This window comes from Bos mutus, chromosome 2, assembly GCF_027580195.1.
Source record: "Bos mutus isolate GX-2022 chromosome 2, NWIPB_WYAK_1.1, whole genome shotgun sequence".
Taxonomy (NCBI): domain Eukaryota; kingdom Metazoa; phylum Chordata; class Mammalia; order Artiodactyla; family Bovidae; genus Bos; species Bos mutus.
This window is the reverse complement of record NC_091618.1, coordinates 112493582-112517641: the sequence shown is the minus strand read 5'-3', so window position 1 is coordinate 112517641 and position 24060 is coordinate 112493582. Positions and strand designations below refer to the sequence as shown.

General features: G+C 37.5%; 1 protein-coding gene across 3 annotated transcripts in view; it reads right to left on the bottom strand.

The window, feature by feature from the left end:
- MAP3K20 (mitogen-activated protein kinase kinase kinase 20) overlaps positions 1-24060 on the bottom strand; it is a 171424-nt gene that overhangs the window by 68101 nt on the left and 79263 nt on the right. For all 3 annotated transcript variants that reach the window (XM_070358513.1, XM_070358521.1, XM_005887560.2), the window contains exons 3-8: positions 22689-22776; positions 17301-17402; positions 13246-13311; positions 9745-9773; positions 9491-9628; positions 1632-1718 (exon numbers count right to left, since the gene is read on the bottom strand). In XM_070358513.1, the coding sequence (XP_070214614.1) occupies positions 1632-1718; positions 9491-9628; positions 9745-9773; positions 13246-13311; positions 17301-17402; positions 22689-22776 (510 nt within the window). The remainder of the gene's footprint in view (positions 1-1631; positions 1719-9490; positions 9629-9744; positions 9774-13245; positions 13312-17300; positions 17403-22688; positions 22777-24060) is intronic.

Genomic DNA, 24060 nt, shown 5'->3' with positions numbered 1-24060 from the left:
TAAATGAAATATTATTTTAGAATATTAATTACTCTGTCTTATACATATTTGGAGAGTTCAGTCAGCTTTAAAATAAAATTTCCTCCTACTTTATTTTGAAATGATACAGAGAAAAAAAATGACATTGAATATTCTGCTCCGAAGTCAACAGAAGGTCAATAACCTTCTTTACTCTATTTGTCAACCCAGAACTAAATGTCTAATCATCTCACTGGCAAAAGAAACCGAACAGAAAGAAGTGGGTTCTCATACCATGAAAATAATCAGTTATACTGTGTGTGAGGTCTGATTGAATAGCACACCAGGAAGAACTACCACATTTAATTAAAACAGAACAGCCTCTGTGAAACAATGAGTAAGACACATTCTTAAATATTACACCTTTTCATTTTTCTTTAAATTGGCAGCTCTCTCCCATCAACTTCAGCTATCATGAACATTTCATCCAATCTCAATGGCTCAGGAGGACAAATTAATAAGGTAACTGTGGATTATGTGATCTAAATATGAAAACTTGGCTTCTCTCAGTCAATAGCAGCTTTTTGATTGATCTAGTTTGTTTCTGCACTCACCATGGAGAGCAGATCAATCTAATTCTTTTAAGGCATTAAAAAGGGAATATTACTACATATTCGCCTTTTGGCAAATTATTTTATCCTAAGGCTGCACCCTTCCCTTTTGTGGAGGGCACAGATAAGACGTGGAAATGAAGAAGTTTTGTGAAATAAAGTTGTTCTGCAGTGTTGCAAAGACAACTGCGTGCTTCCATCACTTGATCTAAGTTCTCATAATACCTTGATATTGGATGCTTCATCTTTATGCTGAGAATCTCCATGGCTGTGCGTTTCAGTCACAATTTTAAACCTTTCAAAATGTAGTTGCTCTCTTTGATATGAATGTACCATGTTCTCTGATGTAGGCTCATAGGTCCAACTAACTGAAAGCCTCAATTTGTGGGAAGAAGAAAAGCGAGGCTGGGGACACAGCACAAACGCTGTTTACGCCACTGAAGTTCTTTTGAAATGGAAAGGCTCTGCATGAAGAAGGGAGCAGTTACGCCACTGCCTCGCCAATTCCAGCGAGGAGCTCATCTTCAATGTAGTGTTCAACGTAGGTGGCAAAACTGTAATTTTTCCCTTTTTTGAAACTATTTTTTCTTCTTTTATTTTTGAAATTCTCATCTAAGCGACAGTTTCTTGTACTATAGTGACTCCTGCTGGGAGAGGTAAGTTGAAGTAGCTGAAGGTCTCTTACAGATATATCAACTCCCGGACAGTAAAAAAGATGTCCTAAACGCAGGAGATGGAGTTAAACTGTTCCCCTACCTTGGACGCAACGGCCTCTTTCATCACTAAGAACAAACCCCTAGGTTTTACAATTGAGACTGAGAAACTAGTACAGTACTTGTACAATTTTTGATCTACAGCATCACGACGTGAAGCTGCAACAATTAGATGTAAAGGGTCCATTCATGAGGAATAACATCACTTTGACCCTTTGTGTTAGCTCCTACTGCTAATCTTTCCATAAGCGTGAACTTACTTTCAATTTGAAGAAGATGAAAAAGTCTTTTGCAAAACCCCAATACTGTTTTCTGATCTATGTACCTGAATGGGGGATCGTAGTCTTACCTCGTTTTTTTCCACTACGAGCCAAGCTACTTGTAATCCTTCCAAACCTTTAAAGGGGACCTCCCTTGTTAGCATCTCCCAGAGAACCTGGAACAAAAAGGAAATGGAATTTTTATTCTTGTACTTTATATTTTTGGTATATTACTGAAACTTTAACATTTAACTGTATCCAATTACCAGACACAACCAACTCCATCTGTAGAAACTTGGGCAAAACATATATATTCATGCATAGGGCTTCTTCCATATATTTTATACATATACATATATTTTGTTGTTGCTGCTGTTCTCTTTTATTTAAAAAAATCCACTTTAGGAAGTACAATATCTAGATCCGGGCTTAAAATTTTATGAAACCAATGCACCTAAGTGATTTTACTGTATTTTGTAAATTAACAGAATTCCTATGAATCACCATAAACTAGATTTTACACTTTGTTAGTCAAAACTCTTTGTACCTTCAATCTCTGATAAATATCTCTATATGAAAATAATTGGGAATTCAAACATATTTTCAAAGCTTCAATAACAGTCTCATAAAATAAAAAAAAAACTGAGCTCCAAATCCAAACCACTGGCTAAGCCACTTACTCCAAAATGGTAGATACTTGCAAAACTAACATTTAGATTTTCTGTTTTGGAGAAATCTTTCTCAAAATGAGTCAGTCTAAGGGACTTATTTTCACCCACCTATGATATAATTTATTATATTGTATTCTAAAGTGTAATAAACACCTATGTACACATATAGGCTGTATGCATGTGCACGTGTGTGCAAATGTATGTATATGTTATCTCTCTGCAATCCTTGAGATTAGCATGATTAATAAATCTGCACTGGAATGCTGAAACAAAGCAAACTGATGTGGGAAATGCCGAAAACAGCTAATGATTTTGTATTCTCTTTAAACTCTGAGTCATGGAGATTTTTGCTGCCAAGGTAGGTCAATGGTAAAGAATCTGCCTGTCAATGCAGAAGAAGTGGGTTCAATCCCTGGGTTGGGAAGATCCCCAGCAGCAGAAAATGGCGACCCATTCCAGTATTCTTTCCTGGAAAAACCCATGGACAGAGAAGCCTGGCCAGCTAGTCCATGGGGTCAAAGAGTCAGACACAAGTTAGCAAGCAAAGAACCACCACAATGGGGAGTTTTACATTCAGTCACTTTATTTATACAAATGAGTATCCAGATTTGAGTCTACCCACACTTTTGTGAAGTGCAAAAACAATTACAATTTTATCAATAATAGCATAATAATAACAGCCACTATCATTTACTGAGTGATTATGTTCCAGGTACTCTGTTAAGCCTTTAGGTATGCTATCATGATTAATCTCAGTCCCATCAGATAGATATTGAATAGATGAGGAAACTAAAGCTTAAGGAAGTTAAATAAACTTGCCCAAAGGCATTCAGTTATCAGGTGACGAGCTAGAATGTGAACTTGCTGTCTCACCCTGAAAGTCAAGGTCTCAACAGTAGGTAACTATAGAGATGGAAGAAAGAGAGTTCAACAGGCCCTAGTTTAGGGAGGTTTGGAGCCAAGGCAGAAGCAAAGACACGCAGCACCTCTGCTTGACATTTCTGTTGTTCTAAAAACAAAAACTCATTTCTAAATAAGAATGCAGACTGAGAATATACACTCTATTCAAGCAAATCCGATAACCACTATTTCCTTAGCCAGTGCTCAGTCTTACTTGAGCCGTAACATGTTAAATGAGTTCTGGCTAATATACTAAGATAATTACAGGAAAATCAGGGAAACTGGCAGATGCTGCTCAAGCAGGAGAAAAATAATTCCCTGAAGCTTCTTTGGGCTTTTAATCAAGTGTGTAAGGTACTTCTTTAGAAGAGCTACTGAATAATTCTATTCTAGTCACAGAAGTGATTAGGAAAAGGTAAGGGGCACCCCAGAAGGGGCTGATTCGAGCAGATGCTGGAAGTACCGGGAAGGTGGGAACCAGACCAGGTATGTGGTCACCTGACACTGGGCAGTGGGCGGGGATGGTGGTGGTGGAGGAGGGGTGGAGAAATGGCGGCAGCAAGAGGGCTGAGCAGGAAGTGAAGCCCCTCAATTTACTGCAATCACTACTTCCTGGTGTTGGGGTTGGGAGGGGAAGGGGTATAAAGAGCAAGGAAATGAAGGGGTTTGGCATTCTTTGGAAAGAATGACTCTGCCTCAAATGCCCAGGACACCAGAATGTTTAGATGAGCAGCCTTGTGCCCCTCCTTTCAGAGTCTGGCCTTCTGACCTGTCTGCACAATACACACCACACACACACACACACACACACACACACACACACAAGCTGCTTGGGTTTTTTGTAGGGTAAAATGCAGAACTAAGAGCCTGGGGAATGACACCAGAAAAAGATTTATGCCATTCTTTATCCCAAAATATTCCACTGGAAAGTGTCCAAAAATCTAATAGGATCAGAGTTATATTTCTCTAAGGGTTCCAACCCTGGAAAAAATAAGATAGTTTCATTCTATTCCCTCCTGTGTCTCTGAAGACCTACCACAGGGAGTAGCCACCTGATAGATGTGAAACCGGCAAGAGTGGCGTCCTGAACTGCTGGATCCTGAAGCCCAGATGAGATCTTGAGTTTAATTCCAGGGTCAGCACATCTCATGATTCCCTATTATTTATTTGCCAGCTTCAGAAATGTATCAAAAAGTAGGTGATGTGAGATAGGACAACTGCTTTTTCTACTGAGCAAAATCACATTTGGCACAAAAAAAGTAACTTAGTTGAGGAAGTCACTTGGAGGTCTAAAAATATATTAAACTATGCCTGAAAATATCAGTTATGGGGATGCAGGCCAAACATTATTATGATCTTTCACCTTAAAAATATTTTCCAACTCATGTTATATTGAGACATCCCTACATTTAAACTGTGCTTGCAAGGAAAATTTCTATTTTCAGCTTACAGAAAAGAAACTTGGACAAAGCTGTGTACTTTTCCTGCCTTTTCTTTTACAAACAATGGAAAGCCATTACCTGAGCTGGGTGGTTCTGGAACAGAACTCACAGACAAGCGAAGCAGTGATGCTCACTCTGAAGCTGCTCTATTTTCAAAACTGGTTTTGGCTGAGAAGCTTTGGAGCAGGTAATCCTTTCTGCATTGCCATTAGGAGAGCTTTGTTTTTAAAGAGTGGTTAGGCCTTGGGTTCTCAGAACGCTTATTCTTCAATGATTCTGGCTTTCCTGAACTCTTTTTTGTGTGTGTGTGGATAATATCCTAAACACTCCTTCAAGAGAAGTCATCAGAAGAGGACAGAAAAAAATCTACTTCCTTATAAAATACAAACAATGGCCTGCCTAGTGAAGTTTACCAGCATAGAAGCAAGGATCACAAGATCTATTTCTGGCATTTCACCAGCATGTTTATTTTAAGGCTGTACAAGGCTGGCTAGACTCACAATGTGTTAAGAAGAGACAAAGGTTAATTAAGCTGCGGAGGGCCAGGGACTTTAAGACTACGAAGGGCTAAATTCTTACAGCAAGTCTGAGAAAGAAAAATAAAAAGCAAAAATACACTGGGGTTTTATGGGTGGGTTTCAAAAACGACAACTGTTTTTTATGGTCTTATTCATCTGCATGTGACTGCTATGTGAGTAGGGGGGCTCAATGAATGGAACAGACTTCTAATGAACTATGGGATGTCTTATGCAAGCAAATATACCTGTTAACAAAGAAGACCTGCTTACTCACCTGTTTTGAAAGGACATGAAAAACTCTCAATATCTGCATTGCTTCCTTAGACAGATATCATTTTCAAAGTTTATGGACTATAAACTTCTAAAACTAACATGGTCCCTACCTTAACAACTATCCTCTCCCGGACTACTACCTTGGGCATGTGATGCTTTCTTGACTTTAAAAAAATTTGTGATTGTTTAAACAAACAGGATCCGTAAAGCACGCTCTGTACTTTTCCTTTCACTAATGTTGTCGAGAGTAAAATGGGAAGGAGTCATGATTAAATAAAATCCTGATTTGTTGTTTATAACTAAATTAGCATATGTGTACTTTTCTGAATGGAATTCGGCTGATGCAGCCACGGGGTAAGAATAACCAGCATTCTGAGTAAACCTCTCTCTTTCAGAGAGTAAAAGAGCAGCCACTATTTAAAAACTAACAGATTTACTGAAAAGACTTACCCTCCCCCGCCCCACCCAGTTAAAAGAAGACTCTAACAGGAATATAGAATTGATATTCAAAAGCACGTGACTGAAGCAAACAAGTTCTGAAGAGCAACACCAGATCTGTGAATATACAGCAACCCTGGAAAGGTTCAGTGACTGGTTTGCTTACAGGTTTGCTGTAAGATTGATGACTTGGTAGAAAAAGTTGTTAAGCATTTGATGGGACGGGGGAGCCTGGTAGGCTGCCGTCTATGGGGTCACACAGAGTCGGACACGACTGAAGCAACTTAGCAGCAGCAGCAAGGCTTCCCTGGTAGCTCAGACAGTAAGGAATCAGCCTGCAATGCAAGAGACCCGGGTTTGATCCCTGGATCAGGAAGATCCCCTGGACAAGGAAATGGCAACCGACTCCAGTATTCTGGCCTGGAGAATCCCATGGACAGAGGAGCCTGATGGGCTGCAGTCCCTGGGGTTGCAAAGAGTCGGATACAAATGAGCAACTAACACTTTCACTTTTTAATCTCTCAAAACAAAAGTAGAATCAGTAAATAAGCAGACTGAAAACCTAATTTATAAAGAGAAGGGTTCAAGGCCCATCTACTGAGTAGTGGTGAGCAGTTCCTTGAAAGGAAAGCTTTTTAATAAAATAAGCTGTACATTTGCAGGTTCAGAAGTCTTGATTTAAACTACATTTAATGTGGTGGTGGGGGGGGGCATTTAATGTGGAATGAGTTAAATGGATTATAAAAAGATACAGCGAAGACCCTAAGCTCCACAAAGTCATCTCTTCACATCTTTTGTAATTTCTGTGTGGAAGGGAATTTGTTCCTGGTCACTGGAACCAAAACTCCATTTCAGCTAAGGAGAAGCAGGTGGGTACATTTAAACAAAGGCACGGGCAATTGTAAAGCTTTGGGAAAAGGCAGTGTGAAGTGTGCTTTCATAAATGAAGTAATACTGAACCCCAAAGTTCACTCTATACAGAACTCACAGTTGTGTCTTTTCAGTCAAAGATTTCAGAGGGAGGAAAATTCTAAGACGTGGGGAGACTTTTAAAAGTAAAAGCACCGCATGAGAACTTGTAGAGTACTAAAATGAGCCTTAGAAGTCTTCTCATTCACATAAATGTGCAATGTAACTTAAAAACTCTAACCATCTAAATATATTTATACATGTTTACATCCATAGGCAAGGGGAAAGAGTGAGAACTATGGTCCCTACAGATAGCTGAGTGCTTTTAACAGTTTTAAATGGTTGTATAAAACAAAAGAATATGCAGCAGAGACACTGTAAGTGACCCTTACTATCTGGTCCTTTATAGAAAAAGTTTGACGGTTCCTGATTCCACAGGATAAAATGAAATGCTGGGCCCAAGAAGCAGGCAAAGTAAAATTTAAACTGCCCTAAGTTGGCGACTTCACTTTCACTTTTCACTTTCATGCACTGGAGAAGGAAATGGCAACCCACTCTAGCGTTCTTGCCTGGAGAATCCCAGGGACGGGGGAGCCTCATGGGCTGCCGTCTATGGGGTCGCACAGAGTCGGACACGACTGAAGCGACTTAGCAGCAGCAGCAGGAGCAGCAGCAAGTTGGTGTCTAGCACAGTGCCTGACACAATAAATAGGTTTTTACTTTAAAATGAAGGAACATAACTTCATTAGGAGGAAATAATCTCACAAAAAGTCTTAAATTATTTCTCCATTTTCATACTCCCCAGCAGTTGATTTGCAGGATGGTTAGAATGTAGTAATTTAAAAAATATATTTATTTATTTATTTTTGGCCGAGCTGGGTCTTTTTTGCTGAACACAGGCTTCCCTTGTTGTGGAGCCTGGACTCTAGGTGCTCAGGCTTCAGTAGTTGCTGTGTGTGGGCTCAGTAGTTGTGATGTATGAGCTTAGGTCCCCATAGAATTAGTTGTATGTGGAATCCTCCCAGAGCGGGATTGAACCTGTGTCCCCTGCTTTGGCTAGCAGATTTTTAACCTCTGAACGATCCACCAGGGAAGCCCAGAATGTAGTAATTTTTGACATACAGGACCAGCTTTAGAATATATTTCTTCAGGAACTTCTGGGCTTTTCCTCTTCTTTTGATAAGAACTATTTGATCACTGTCTAAAATAGGTTATAACTATACCCCAATACAAAATAATAATAATTTTAAAAGAAAAGGATATTAATTTTTTAAAGAAGTTATAGCCTTCATTCTTAGAGACATACAGAATTAAGGAAAATTAGATATTTAGCCTGATGCTACTACTGTCTTCCAAACTTTATAATTCCAGCCTTTCACCAAAAACATGTATTTCATTTATGACATGATTTTTTTCAATAGCCAATCAAATTGATATTTTTGGTATACATAAGATGTAGTATGACAGAAAAAGCTAGTGAACTGAAATCGGCCCAGAACTCAGTGAGGCCAGCAGGAAGTACCTAGAGCCTGACTGACTCTACAGAAACAGGGATGGGTTGGACGATGTTGGTATCCTCCTGTACCATCAGCTACCACCTTAGTTGAAAACACAGAAAGTCAGGAGGAAGAAGCATGTTGATCTGGTCTAAAGTTAGACAGCTTTCTCCCCCATTACTATGAAAATGTCCTTCAAAGAAGTAACAATATAGAGAGGCAGTATGATTGAGAGATGAGCGGTGAAGACTGGGTTTCCAAATACTAATTTTTTTTCTTTTTTTTAAGCCTTGCTGGCTGCGACAGGCATGTGGGATCTTAGTTCCATGACCAGGGATGGAAGCTGTGCCCCTTGCATTGGGAGTGCAGAATCTTAACCACTGAACTCCCTGGGAATTCCCCCCAAATGCTATTTTGGGCTTTTTGTAAAGGATATATATATACAGTGTTTTTAGGGATAAAAAACTTATCCTCAAAAAAAGGTTCCAATGAATTCTTTCCTCCACAAAGAGCTGCCCTGCCCACTCTCCCCTCCCACCCTTCCACTCCCCTGTTGTCCCACTTCTTCCTCTCTGCTAATTCAGACACAACTTATTCCTCAAGAATGATCTGTCTCAAGACTCCTCCTCCAGCAACTCCTCCTCCTGCTTCTTCACTGATTGGTTCCTGTGGTCTCTATTCCTTGAGCCTCCCACCCCCAACCCACACAGTATTCTATTCTTATAACTAAGTTGCTCGGCCAGGCTTCTTCTGTGACACCTTAGATTCAGGTTTCAGCCAGCCACTCTATGAGACCTGCAGCAGACATGGGCAAGGCCATATACCAAAAAGTGCATTTTCTTCTGCATTCTCCGGAAACTCACTCATCACTTTAATGGCTGACGCTCAAAAATCTCCTGTTAATTAACTCATTTAGCATATCTATGGGTGGTTGTTGAGCAGCACACTACAGTGAAGTCCCATTCTAAAGGATCTACATTCTCACTGACTTATAAGGATATTCTACAGTCATATGTCCACCCAGGAAAGCAGAAGGGCATCAGTTCTAATACTATTTGAGGATCCATCTAATTTGCTCCTTGCAAATGGCACCGGTTTCTTCTCAACACAGGATGAAATAACTCAAAAATGATTAGAGTAAACCTTCTAATAGAAAATATTCTCTCTGTTGCCACTGCTGTGGATGCTCTACCAGGAACAGTATCATTGCTCTAAAACCATGTTAAACTGTTATACCCTGCTTCGATACATTGTTTGCTTTTTAATGCCCTTTGGCAACAAGAAATGAGAAATGAACTCACCACACCATAGGAATATGTGTCACAAGTTTCAGACACAGGGAGACTCTGGATAACTTCAGGAGCCATCCACGGGAAAGTTCCAACCAAGGACATATGTGTTGTATGGTTGTGGAACCGTGAGGCGCCAAAATCGCAGATCTGAGAAAAGAGAAAGGAGTATCAACTTCCTTTTTACTAATAAAACAAGCATCAGTCATAAAACCTACATCTGAAATTAACCAAATTTCTTAAAATTAAAAAATTAATAGTCCTACCTTCAATACCCCATCAGCAGCTATAACAACTAAAAGGGAAAAAAAAGATAAATTATGAAAATCATCCAGTGTGAGTTATCCTGAAAAAAATCATAAACTTCTATTTTTATCTTCTATGTGGCATTCTGAACAGTAAAATCAAAGTATTTACCACATTGAAGATTTTAGAAAAAGGAGCTGACATTAAAATAAAAATACAAAACTAATTCTATGAGGTGCTGATTAAAAGGGCTTTAAGACCCCGTTTTAAATTAAGTGTAGCATTGTCTAATAAAAAAGGCATAGATCAGTTGCAGTCAAGGGAACCAAATTTTCACTTGGATTCTGACACTAGACTGTCTACATTCTACTGAGCAAGTCATTAGCATTATTGCTTCATGGTAAATATGGTTTTTCCCTCTGGTTGAAGAGTAATTTTCTTGAAGGCAGAGATAATGCTCATCTATTTGCATTATACATTCATTCATTTAACAAATATTTGTTGAGCATACGCTGTGGGCAAAGCCATTTACTACGTTCTAGCAGAGGAAGGTGAGCAAGACTGGCATCGTCTCTGCTCTGGTGGAGCTTACAGTCTAGTGGTAAACAGAGTTAAGCAAACACCTATAATAAAGTGAGATAAGTTCTGTGATGAGAGGGATGGAGATTGCCATAGGACCAAACAGCAGTCTAAGAAGTCAAATTGTAAGGAGGTCAAAGTTCCCTGGAAGAAATGATGCTATGCTGAGACCTGAAGAACAAATCAGAGCTAACCAGAAAGAGAAGTGGGGGAGGAATGCTTGTTTTCCAAGCAGAAGAGTGAGCTTGTGAAAAAGGTCAGGAGCAGAGGAAGAGGTATGCAGTTTTGGAAAGGTCCAGGTCCGGAAGAGCCTTTGTGAGAGATGGAAAGCCAGTGAACAATGTTAAGCAGAGGAATGAAATGGTCAAATGTGCCCAGGGGGACAGAATGCAAGGAAGGAGATCACTGTGCAGGCAGGGTGAAGTCCAAGAGAGACGATGATGCCTGCACTGGGTCTATGACAAGGACAGGAGAGAAGCGGACCAAGTCAAGAAACAGGCTGGAAGCAGAATCAACTGGGCTTGGAGGATTGGCTATGGGGGAGGAAGAGGACTCGAAGAGGAAATAAAATAGAGGCAATGTGGCATAATGGTTATAACAGGAACTCAGCAATCAAACTGTAACTCCTTTTTAAAAATTTGATTATGGATTAGGCAACTGGTATTGTCACTCACTGAGAAGGGGAATGCAGGAATAATTTGTTAGGGGATAGGGAGAAGATGAAAAGATCAACTTGGACACAGCACATTTTAGGGTCATACAAAATACCTATGTGAGTATGTTCAATAAGCAGATGCACAGTTTTGAAGTTGAGATCTATTTGACAATGCGAAGATCAGTTAGGGCTTTTATGGGAGTGGGTGAATCAAATGTAAGAAGGGAGAAGGTCAAGGACAGAATCCTAAAGGAATGTTTCTAGCATTTCCTTGGTAAGCCACACAATGCCTTGAACACGGTATATTACCAGTACTTATTAGGTGTTACTAATGACCTTGACAAGTAGGGAAAATAATCTCTTCATGATCCAATACACAGAAATAGCCTGAGGTTAAATCTAATACTATATATAATAAGCTATACATTTTTCAAATATTTGTTAGTATTATATTCAGTTATTTTAAAAATACTTCTATCTTTTCATAAGATCAGCGTTTATTTAAAAATCTAACATCATAAAACTATATAACTTAGAAAATGAAAGTCCTACTGCTCTCTCTTGCCTCCCAAAATTGTTAAAAGTTAGCTCTATATTGTTTCAATGTGTATGTGTTTTACCATCAAGTAACTACACACTATAATTTCAAAAAATGCAAACATTCTCCATTGTTAGTTTCATAAAGACAGTTTGAATAATTTAACCATTATCTCATGGGATGTTTAAGATATACTAATAAACTATATTAAAAGGAGAGACATCAAACACTTATTTAGATTGAAATTCTGAGCAAGAATTGAAAATATACGAAGTTATAAACTCTGATACCTCCTACTAGATTCTAGATTTTTTTCCCAATGACTTCCTGTTGTGGATGCATGCTCAGTGACTCAGTTGTATCTGACTCTTTGCAATCCCATGGACTGTAGCCCACCAGGCTCCTCAGTCCATGGGATTATCCAGGCAAGAATACTAGAGTGGGTTGCCATTTCCTCCTCCCGGGGACATTCCCAATGCAGGGATCAAACCCATGTCTCTTGTGTCTCCCATAATGGCAGGCAGATTTTTGTTTTTTTAATCACTGAGCCACTTGGGAAGCCCAACAACTTCCTGTTAACCCATGTATGTTAAAAGTTTTTAGCTCTAAGAAACTTACGTCTAAGGAAAGCTAAAGGATAAGAGACGAAATCTAGAAAAGGGCAAGAACAGTGAGCCAGAGTCAACTTCAGGGTTGGGGTGGTGGTCCAACCTGAACTGCTGAGGACTGGCAGCTGCCAACAACTTCCCCACCTCCACCCCCACAAGCATCACGGTCCTGCGCAGCTGGTCAAACTCCTGAGTTCTCTTTCTCTACTGACCATGACTACTCATTCCAAGGATCACACTATTAGTATTTACCCATTTTAACTGCAATGATTTAAAGATTTTCTAAAAATAGTTTTTAGAAGAATCACGTAGAAAACACGACAAATCGCTTAGAAAACAAATAAATAATTAAAGCATGCAAATGAATCGATACCAAGTTTTTTTTTTTTTTTTTTTGAAGTAGCAAACTCTGATTCAAGCTTTCAGTGCTGGCTAGTTAAATAACACCACTGCCTTTCTCCATTAATTTTCAAGTGACGCAATGGAAGAAGCATTCAATTACCACTCCTACTTGAAGGTAACATCTAATCCTGAAAGTCATTTAAAAGTGCTCACTCTACAAATTATAAAATATAGGATCATAAATAAACTTTAAGAAGCAGAGAAGAAGAGAAAGAAGAAAAAGAAAGCTTTTACTTTCCAAGCCCTGCTGATCATTTTTGGGCACTCCTCCAGGTAATATGAGTGACATAAAAAATTTACACCAAATAATTCAAGAGTAACAAGAACGAAACTCAAAACTGCTAGTACAGAGAGTCATCCAAAAATAGAAGTTAGAAATACACTACCACTATGTGCTTGGATACAGCAGTACCTCTTCTAGAGAATATTCTAGATAAATAATTAGGGATGTGTTGAAAATTTTTGCTGAAAACTATTAAGCTTAACATTTTTTTTTATCATAGAAAAAAAAATGTAAACCCAAATGTCCACATTCTGTGCTACTTATATAGTGGAATTCTATGCAGTCCCTTGAAATAATGGGGAGGATTTTGAATTTATTAATAATGGAAAGATTTTCATGGTATTAGCTGTGAGTCAAACAGCAGGTTACAAAAGATATGGAAAGCATGATGCTTATTTCTATACAAAGGTGCGTGTTATTTTTAATAGGTGAGATAAAAACATATGACTACTTTACCATTTCTTGACTTGAGATCTCTGTGAATCACCTTGACAGGAGCCTCCATATGTAAATAGTGCATTCCTTTTCATACAAAAAGAAATATAATGAATATAATTATAATAGAAATATAGGTAATATAATTTTCAACATTACATCAGTATTACCTCTATTTTAAACATCAGTATTAATTTCCATATTTTTACAAGGGATTTAATAGCAAAAACTTAATCCATGTGCTCTATTCTTCCATGATAGATAAAACAGGGACAAGACATGCCTACACTAGGAAAATTCAAATAGTATGGAAAGTGTATGTGCTTTAATGTCATATAAGTCGGAATTAGTGAATAAAGTTAGCTTCTCACAGTATCCAATAGGACACCTTGATTTTCTGGAGTCTGCACAAAAATAAAACAGATCCCACTGAAAGAAATGATAAGGTGAAAGTGACTAAGGTATTCCACCACCAGCTGCCTCCTAAATCAGCCACAGTTCTGACCACAAATTTCAGTTTTCATTTGCATGTCTGAAGTTACCCAGGGCAGCCTCATTCATTTTCTCAGTATTCACTCCGGTAAGACCCTGGGAGTGGAGGTGGGGTGCGGATGGGGAGACTGCTTGAATTCATTAGTTATGGTTGGTAAAGAATTTTGTAATCCTCAGACAGAAAAATACACAGTAGTTATAAAATATTTTATTCTTCTTACAAAGACAAATCTTTGAGATAATCTATATTTCAATGTACTCTAAAATTCTTTACAACATATTGGAAATCAAGTTACTTCAGTAAATTGTAATGTACATAAATTAAGCAGTTTTCTTATTTTGAATAAAACATTATATTTTAAAAGATACATATTTCACAGTTACTCCTTTAGTAATATTTGGTTCCTTCCCTGTATTTATATATAGTCTATCTAGAATAAAGAACAAAAACATTTTCTACTGAAATATTTCCTCTCTATTTCTTGTCTTTTCTAAACAATCAAAGAAATAGCTCTCTCACCTCAATCAAAACCATTCCTTTGGCTAATGAACTATCTGCTGAACACAGTTTAATAATGAGGCCTTGGTTCTTTTTTCAGTATATAAAATCTGTTATTTTCTACTTTCTAGTTATTATATATTGAAGAATCATGAAAGAACAAAGAAAAATTTCAAAAAATTTAAACTCTTGCCATTTAAAGTTATTACTGAAGAGTCAACAAAAGTATTAGCAATTCAAATATCTTAAATAAAATGTAACTGGAATAAAGGAAATCTTTCTTCTAATATTAAGTTCTACATATTCCAAGCTGTGAAAATTCAATAGCTACAACTTGGGTACTTTTAATAATTTTTATGACAGAATTTCATAGTTATTTCTCTCTTGCTTTAAGAATCCAATTCCTGAATAATTTTTCAGGTAGAAACTGTTTAATTACTACTAGAGGTAGAGCTACATCATTTCTACATTTGCTGACAATAAAGAACTTAAAAAAACACTCAAGCACAAAGGCTTAGAATATAGGGACTTTTCTTCCTCACTGTAGATATTGTGAAAAGAAGTACCATATTGTATTGAGCAAGCTCTTATCTGTGTATAACATATAGTATACATTTATAGAATATTTAGTGTACATGAACAGTTGTAATCACAATCATATAGAATTCTATTTAGTGTGTTTTGATAGTGCTATCTATAATTCTGCCATATTTTTATTGCAAGAAAACAGGAGGCCTGAAAAATATCTCTATCAATTTTAAAATTCAGGGTTTCCTAAAAAAGATTTCACAGGTGTCACTTTGGGAAGATTTGGAATCAATGACGATCATTTGGAGACTGGATCCAGGCTTGTTAGCTTTAATTGTTCCTTTTACCCATTGCTCGCTGACTTGCAGCAATTTTAGATATACTGGTCTGCCCTCCTTCCCTCTTCCCACCCAGAAAGAAGAGAGTCTGTTTTGCCTTTGAGAAGGTTTTCTCTTTCCAGTGATGTTAAGCAATGCCTATTTCAAAACTGCATGAATCAACTCTTATTTGAAATGAATTATTCATCCTCTGATTTCTCAACATCTTGTTGCTTCAGTGGCTTCAATCATGGTCAAACTGAAGGGCACAGCTGAATTCAAAACTGAATCAACAAAAATCAAGGCTTCCCTCTCCAAGTTCCACACATAGCTTTATCAGACAGGGTTGAAGTCATTCTGAAAGCATTAATTTCTTCTTCTTTTTGTAGGCCATTTTAAATATTAAGAACTACCTGTATAGTTGTAAACAACTGTCTTCTCTGCTTCACACTTCTCTCCTGAGGCTGAACACATTAGAACTTGCCTTTCAAATTAATTCATCAGCCACCAAAAAGTGATTTCTATTACTGTGTAGTTTTGGACACTCCCATCTTCTTCATCCCAGTTTTTCACCCCTAGTTCCAGCTTGCTGTTTAGTCCTATTCCTTCTCTTCCTTTTCTTCCTGATACAGCTGGGACTCTTGAGAAACCCCAGGAATGACTGAGCTGATCTGGAGCCAAAGGACTTGCCCCACAGACAGGGACTGTTGCAGGGGAAGGGATCAGGAGGGATGAGGTTTACAGGCTAGGGGCCAGGGAAGCTAAACAGTGTGCACAGCAAGAAGCCAAGCGATGGTGTCAGTTGATTTGTTTGCTATCCATCCTAAGTGCCATTAAGTAATAAGACGGGTGTAATTGGCTGAGCACCCTAAATGCAAATGTCTGTAAGGTGAAGTGCTTTAAGTCAAGGGCTGCTTGTATATGTATTTACTTTCCTCTAAGAGTATTTCCACAATGCTTCAGGCGGTTTTCAATAACAGCACATTACCCAGCTTACAAACAGGTGGCCCCTGATATGCAGAGAAGTGGCTATGATGTTCCATGAAAATGTCTTGAAGAATGAGAAATTTTAAGACTGATTTGAGATGTCTCATGCATGAATACACAATTAAGTTAATTAACACAGCCAAAGCCTTAAGTACACCATCCTAAACATAGAGCTTATTATTCTTATAAGGTAATGAAGTATCACTCAAGCTGCAGCATTTTGCATGAAACTTTTTTTTTTAATTTCCACTTTCTCTATTTGAAGAATTTGGCAGGTGTTGATGAAACTTAAAACAGATAGGATAATTCCCCAAAGGAAAGACTATTACTTTTGGAAGTCTCTGTGTGACTTTCCAGTGAAAGCAAAGTATGAGTTGCTTTCCTTATTGAGTACTAAATATCCTTTTATTTGCTTTGTAAAGAGATACTTGTAGAGATTGGATTAGCAAAATGCAAAGGAGCTAATTGCCCCAGTAAAATTTGGACACACTTGCTTTCCAGGGGTTGCTAGAATACAAATGTAACCATCAGCATTCATTATTTAGATTAAGTTGTTTCCAAAGCAACTTTGACAGTTATAAATAAAACTCAGAAACATTCAGTTAGGAAAATGGAAAAAAGATAAAAATAAATGGAGTTTAAATTGCTTTAGAGAGCATTTGTCTATGAAGGAATTTATGAGGGAAAAAGAACTAGGCACCTTGTTTAGGGATTTTGTGTATTAAAAAATATTCCATTTCCAAGGGTGATTTTCAAGTTTACATTAAATATAAAATAAAATCTGAATTGCTTTTGCACTGAAGGCCAAATAAAACTTTTTTGCAAGTGGTTACTATTTTTAGCATATTATTATATATACAAAAGAAGTAGAACTAATCCTACAATAAGTCACGTTTTCTGGATACTGCAGTCTGAGACTTAAAGAACAATAACAGAAATATGATCTTTCCATTTAATGTATTGAGCAAGCTGGTCAATTACAGTGTTAAAAATGGGACAAAAATATCTGCCTTGGAGCCACTGATTTTGTTGAAACTTGGTTTTTGGTAAAGAAGTAAAGAAAGGAAAGAGAAAAAAGCAATGCAGCAGTGGAAAGGCAATGGCCTAAAATATCATGTGTACAGTAAGCTGCAGAATTCTTGCTACTTTTGTCTGAAAAAAAAAAAAATCTTAAGACAGAATAAGAAATCTTCCGACTTAAGTCACCATGTCAGGATCTCTCCAACTATGCTGTAGAATACATGAAACATTACCTTTGGCTACATCAGTGGCCCAGGTCATAATGTGATCCATATCCATTTCTTCACTTCTGTTACTGTTAATGTAATCATAGAGTGATCCCAGAGAAGCATATTCTGTTTTCAAAGGAAAGATAAGCATAGAATTAAAACCAAGACACAATTCACAAATAAGACTGCATGGTTTCATTGAGAAAATGTGTTAAAGAATTTAACAAAAGACATTAAAACTTATAAGAAAAAAACTGTTCTATGCTGTGGTTTCTCAAAATTAATGTCATCCTGGAAAGAAATCTGTCAAAGACAAGACCACTAACAGAATGGATAGAATGGATAATATCTTCAGCTGGTGATGAAATCTAAAGCCATCTGGATGGAATTCAGAAACACGAAGGTGTTGCAAGAATGCGTTTGAAACAAAGGCAGGCATGAATACAGGTATTTCAAAAAATTGTGATTCTTAGGAGATAAATAAGGTTAAACACATAAGTCAGAGGGTTTATGTGACAATGTAAAAAAATCAATATTTGTTGCATCAGGATTTAGATGAGTCCTCAAACTTTAAGCTTTACAAAAGACCAAGAAAGTGAGAAAATTCCTTTAAAAATGGTTTTGAGATATAAATTACATATCATAAAATTCACCCACCATATGTGTACAATTTGATTTCTAGGAAACTTACAGATTTGTGCAATAACCACCACAACCCAGTTTTAACCTTTTCACCATCCCAAACAAGTCCCTTCTGCTCACTTAGTTACTCACCACTGTCAGCCCCAGCCCTGTGATTTATCTTTTCTCACTCTCAAATGTGCCTTTTCTAGACATTCCACATAATGGAATGAAACAATATACTGGCCTTTATGTCTGACTTCTTTCTCTTCATATAATGTTTGCAAGACTCTCTTGTGTTGCAGCGTGTGTCAGTACTTCACTCCTTTTTATTCCTGAATAGTATTTCATTGCATTGATCTATCACATTCACTTTTTTCATTCACTGGGTTGATAGATATTTGCATGGTTCCTTTTCTAGATGTTATTTATCAGGTGGAGAAAATTCCCTTCTATTTTTAGCCTGCTGAGATTTCTTATTATAAATGGGTATTGTAGAATGTCAAATTGGTTTTTGTCTTTTATTCTATTATGGTGTTTTACATTAATTGATTTCAGATGTTAAATCAACCTTGCATTTCTGGGATAGATCCCATCTGGTTGTAATGTATAATCCTTTTTTTATTGGCGGATGGATTCAGTTTGCTAATATGCAGTGAAGGATTTTTTTTTTTAGTCAAGGATTTTTGCATCTATATTCAGGAGGGATGGTGGTCTGTAGTTTTCTTATTATGGTTCTGTCTGGCTTTGCTATTAGGATAATGCTGGCTGTATAGAATGAATTGGCAAGTGTTCCTTCTATTCTCAGAAACAGTATGGGAAGGACTGGTGTTACATTTCATATAGACTTCATCAATGAAATCACCTGGTTTTGGAAATTCATTATGGAAATATTTAAATTATGAATTCAAATTTCTTTACTTATAGTTTTGGTCAGATTTTTTGTTTCTTCTTGAGTCAGTTTTGAAAATTTTTATATTTTTAAAGATTTTTTCATTGCATCTAAATTGTCTAATTTGTTGCCATAAAGTTGGTCATAATATTCCCTTATAATCCTTTTAAATTTCTGTAGGGACCATAATGCTATCTTCATTTCTGAGTTTGCCAATTTGTATTTTCTTTTTTGTTGGTCAGTCCAGCTAAAGGTTTGTCAGTTTTACTGAGCTTTACAAAGACCAAGATTTTAGTTTCATGGATTCTCTCTTTTTCTGTTTTCTATGTTGTTCTATTATGCTCTAATCCTTATTATTTCCTTTCATTGCCTTGCTTTGGGCTAATTTTGTTCTTTTTGTAGTTTGTTAAGGTTAAAGCTTAATGATCAATTTCAGACCTTCTTTTTAAATGAAACATAGATGTGTTGTTGTTTAGTCGCTCAGTTGTGTCCAACTCTTTGCAACTCCATGGACTACAGCACGCCAGGCTTCCCTGGCCTTCATCATTGCCCGGAGTTTGCTCAAACTCATGTCCATTGGGTCAATGATGCCATCCAACCATCTCATCCTCTGTCATCCCCTTTTCCTCCTGCTCTCGATCTTCCTCAGCATCACGGTCTTCAGTGAGTCAGCTCTTCGCATCAGGCGACCAAAGTACTGGAGGCTCAGCTTCAGCATCAGTCCTTCCAATGAATATTCAGGGCTGATTTCCTTTAGGGTACTGGTTTGATCTCCTTGTTGTCCAAGGGACTCTCAAGAGTCTTCTCAACACCACAGTTCAAAAGCATCAATTCTTCGGTGCTCAGTCTTCTTTATGGTCCAACTCTCATATCCGTATGTGACTGCTGGAAAAACCATAGCTTTGACTATACAGACCTTTGGCAGCAAAGTGATGTCTCTGCTTTTTAATATGCTTATAAATTCCCTCCTAAGTATTACTTTGTCTTCCACCTATAATATTGATATGCTGCATTTTCATTTCCTCTCTGTTGAAAATATTTAAAAATCCATCGTGGTTTCTTGACTCATTGACTGTTTAGAAACGTGTTGTGTAATTTCCAAACATTTGGGAATTTTCCAGGTTTCTTTCTTGCACTGATTTTTTAATTCTATTGTGATTAAAGAACTCTTCAATCCTTTATTATAATTGGAGGATAATTACTTTACAATATTGTGATGGCTTTTGCCATGCATTAACATGAATCGGCCATAGGTATACGTGTGTCCCCCTATCCTGAACCCGCCTCCCACCTCCCTCCCCACCCCATCCCCCCAGGTTGTCACAGAGCACTGGCATTGGGTGCCCTGCTTCATGCATTGAACTTGAACTGGGCTTCCATTTTATTCAATTCTTTTTGATGTATTAAGATTTATTTCATGATTTAACTTATCATGCATGCTAAAGAATATGCCCTTGAGAAGAATATGCATTCTTTGTTGGGTGGTGTGTAGAGCTGGTTGAGAGTGTTTGTCAAGTCTTCTATATCCTTGTTGATTTTCTATCTAGTTATTCTATCAATTACTGAGAATGGGGATACTGAAACCCCTTTGTTGAACTGACTGGTTCTCTTTTACAGTCAGTTTTTGCTTCATGTACTTTGAGGACCTATTGTTAACTGTGTATACATTTACAATTGCTATATCTTCCTGATGTATTGATTCTTTTTATCATTATGAATGACTCAATTTATTTCTAGTAATATTTCTTAAGTTTATTTTGTTTGAAATTACTATAGTTACTCCAGTTCATGCTTATTGCTTGATCGGTAGTACAGAATTAAGACGTTTCCAAAAATCAAAGAATGATCAAAGATGATCCTCTATTGTACCTTTTCTTTTGACTCTGGAGATTCTAGTCATCCCATTATTTTGTAGATCTGGGAAAAAGATGTTCACTTCCCTTCCAAGGGAAATAAAATGGCAGCTACCTCTTGGACTCTGTGCTAAGTCTTACAAGTAGGTTTTAGAAAATCGTCTCTATGGTTAAGTTTCGGCAAACACACATGCACGGGTGCACGTATACACAGTCTCACCCAGAAATAATCAATTCTAGTCCCTTCACTCACGAAGAGAAAATTGAGACATAGATCATCAGGAACCCATCTATGGAGTTTTGGCAGAATCAAGACAAGACTTCATGCCCATTCCATTCCATCACTCTGCTAAATTATTCTTTTAAGTCCTCAGTATGAGTGACAACAGCTGCCTGATGCAACAACCTTTTTTATTAACAAGTACACTCAAGATGATTTGAATAGGTACAAGCTATTCAAGGTTTCCCCGTCAGGACTCCAACATCTGAGAAAGACAATGAGGTTCTAAAAAGAGGGAGCTAGCTGGATTGGGTGATCAAGTTTTCGTGCCTGCCTTACTTACAAGTCTGCCACACCAGTGTTCATTTCAAGAGGCAAGGCAAGTGCTATCATTCTCAACCCATTTGACCTTCCACACTTGACTCAGTCGCATATGTACTACCATCCTTCAGTTATCTGCGGGGGGTTGGTTGAGGATACTCAAGTCTCTTATGTAAAACGGAGCAGTACATTCAATCTTCCACATCTATTGGATCTAAAGTGTGCTCATAGCCTTCCAGAACCTAGCTTATGTACAAGAAGAGGAGATTCTGTATAAAACCAATTGAGAAATTTACACCACTGTGGTTCTACCATTTAGTTGGGTAATCTTGGAAAAGTACCTAAGTTAGAGTTTCAGTTTCTTATGTGAAATAGGTTATTCTAAGTATTAGATAACATAATTTATAAGGAAGTACCTAATCCACTCCTTTTTATTGGGGGTATTTTGTTGTTATTTTAAGACAATATATAAAGACAATCCAAGTTCTTACCACTACAGTAGAAGAAAAGAGGGCTGGCTGATCCTTTAAGGTTTTCATGTTTGTTTTATTTTGGTCAAAGAACTGCCATGATAAAGAACTTGGGTCAAAGTTATGTACTGTAAAATTGAACACTATACTTATCATAGACCTGAAGCTGTTTATTGGATTATATAACTATGAGTATCAGTTCAGTTCAGTTCAGTTGCTCAGTCGTGTCTGACTCTTTGCGAACCCCTGAACCGCAGCACGCCAGGTCTCCCGGTCCATCACCAACTCCCGGAGTTCACTCAAACTCATGTCCATCGAGTCGGTGATGCCATCCAGCCATCTCATCCTCTGTCATCCCCTTCTCCTCCTGCCCCCAATCCCTCCCAGCATCAGAGTCTTATCCAATGAGTCAACTCTTCGCATGAGGTGGCCGAAGTATAAAGTAATATAAATAGGTGCCTTTCTGTATTTTTATATGGCAAAATTTTCTGTGTGCTCGATTTTGGAAAGGGTATTTCCATCAGTTATAAATGGCTGTTCCATATTATGCGATAATTTAGATCAAGGTCATTACTAACCCAGATGACCAAACCTGAAAAATATTATTCTCACATCAGAGACCTTGAAGAAAGAATGCTCTAATGGAATTAAAATGCCTTGTGAAGAATTACAACATGAGTAGCTCAAGAAATCTTAATTTGTAAAAGGTCACAGAGTTACAAAAAACATCGCTCATTTCAACTAATTAAATGAAATTTTAGTTAAACGGCACCTTTAAATATTGGTATTGCAGCTGTGAGTGCATTTAAATAGCATTTACACAGATATAATTAGCACAATTAAACATGGGTAGAAGTGGAAACACCATTCTTAATTATATTGATATAATCAGTTTTATTAATGCTTTATAGCAACAAAAGTGACATCTGACAGTCGCACACAATTCATGTCAGAAGGTAATATTAGCATTTGAGCATATTAAAGAATCTAAAGCCAGGTAAATGGGGAAAGAAAAAAGTCAAATGGAGTTCCTACCTGTGACAATACCATAGTTGGGAGGTTCGAGAATTACTCCATAAAACTGGATGATGTTTCTGTGACTGAGGACGCTGAGTATTTCTGCCTATACAAAAATCAAATACAAAATTGCATAAAATTTCACATTTATGAAAGTCTCATAAAATAGATTTTATATTCAATTTTCTTTTACATACTTTACAAAGATGTGTATGTGTTCAACAAGCATGTGATACTAATAAAACAGTGTCTTTGACAGTCTTCTTGATAGATTAAGAATTTATATTGAAAGTTTCTGAAAAATTTTTTAAAGAAATGGGGTTGAACTGGCAGCAGCAGAAGTGCTTACTAGAAAGCCAACATGACTGACGGCAGAGGGGGATGATTAAAGAGGGGAGATGCCATATTTAAGTAAAGGCCTTCTTCCTTAAAGTCAAACAGATTTTTTTTTTCTGCATAGTATCCCCACTGGCAGACTGCAACACGACTAAATTTCTATTGGTTGGAAGAACAGTTATGACAAAATTGGCTCAGACAGTAAAGAGTCTGCCTGCAATTCAGGAGACCTGGGTTTGATCCCTAGCCTGGGAAGATCCCCTGGAAAAGGGAATGGCTACCCATTCCAGTATTCTTACCCCTCTGTCCATGGGATTCTTCAGGCAAGAATACTGGACTTGGTTGCCATGCCCTCCTCCAGAGGATCTTCCCGACCCAGGAATTGAACCTACGTCTTTATGTCTCCCGCACTGGCAGGCAGGTTCGTTACTACTAGCACCACCTGGGACACCCAGGAGCAGATGATTTTTCATTAAAAATGTGTGAAACTTGCTTTGAAGGTAGTTTGAGTAGACAGAAAACAGAGGTTATGGGTTGACACAGGGTCAATATGGGAACAAGAGAAAGGAGCGTTATCAGTGACTGGATGAGACATTCATTTTATCAAGGTTGATTTGACAATTTGTTTTAGTAAGTGTTGAAGGGGGCTATAGAAATAATTCCTTAACAATTACTGAGTGTTCACTGTGTGTAGAGATTCTGTATTCATCAAACAACGTTCTCATAATTTAGTTTTCCAAGTAGAAAGAAAATACACTAATTGGACAATAAATACAATTATTCATCCATATGGCAACTCTATTTCTAAATCAGCATAAATGACCTTTGTTGTAAAAATAGAGTTCATGTGAAGTTTGGAAATCATAAGCCATCTGTTTTTCAGTGGCAGATCAACTCTTTGTGAGTAAAGCATGAGAGTTCAATGTGAGGACACATTAATGTTGGAACCAGTATTGGTCAAAATCAGGGAGTGTTATCCTTTGGCACATTTTGATATATTCTTCAGAACATCTAAATCTCGAAGCCATTAAAAATGTTTTCATCAATAAGAATA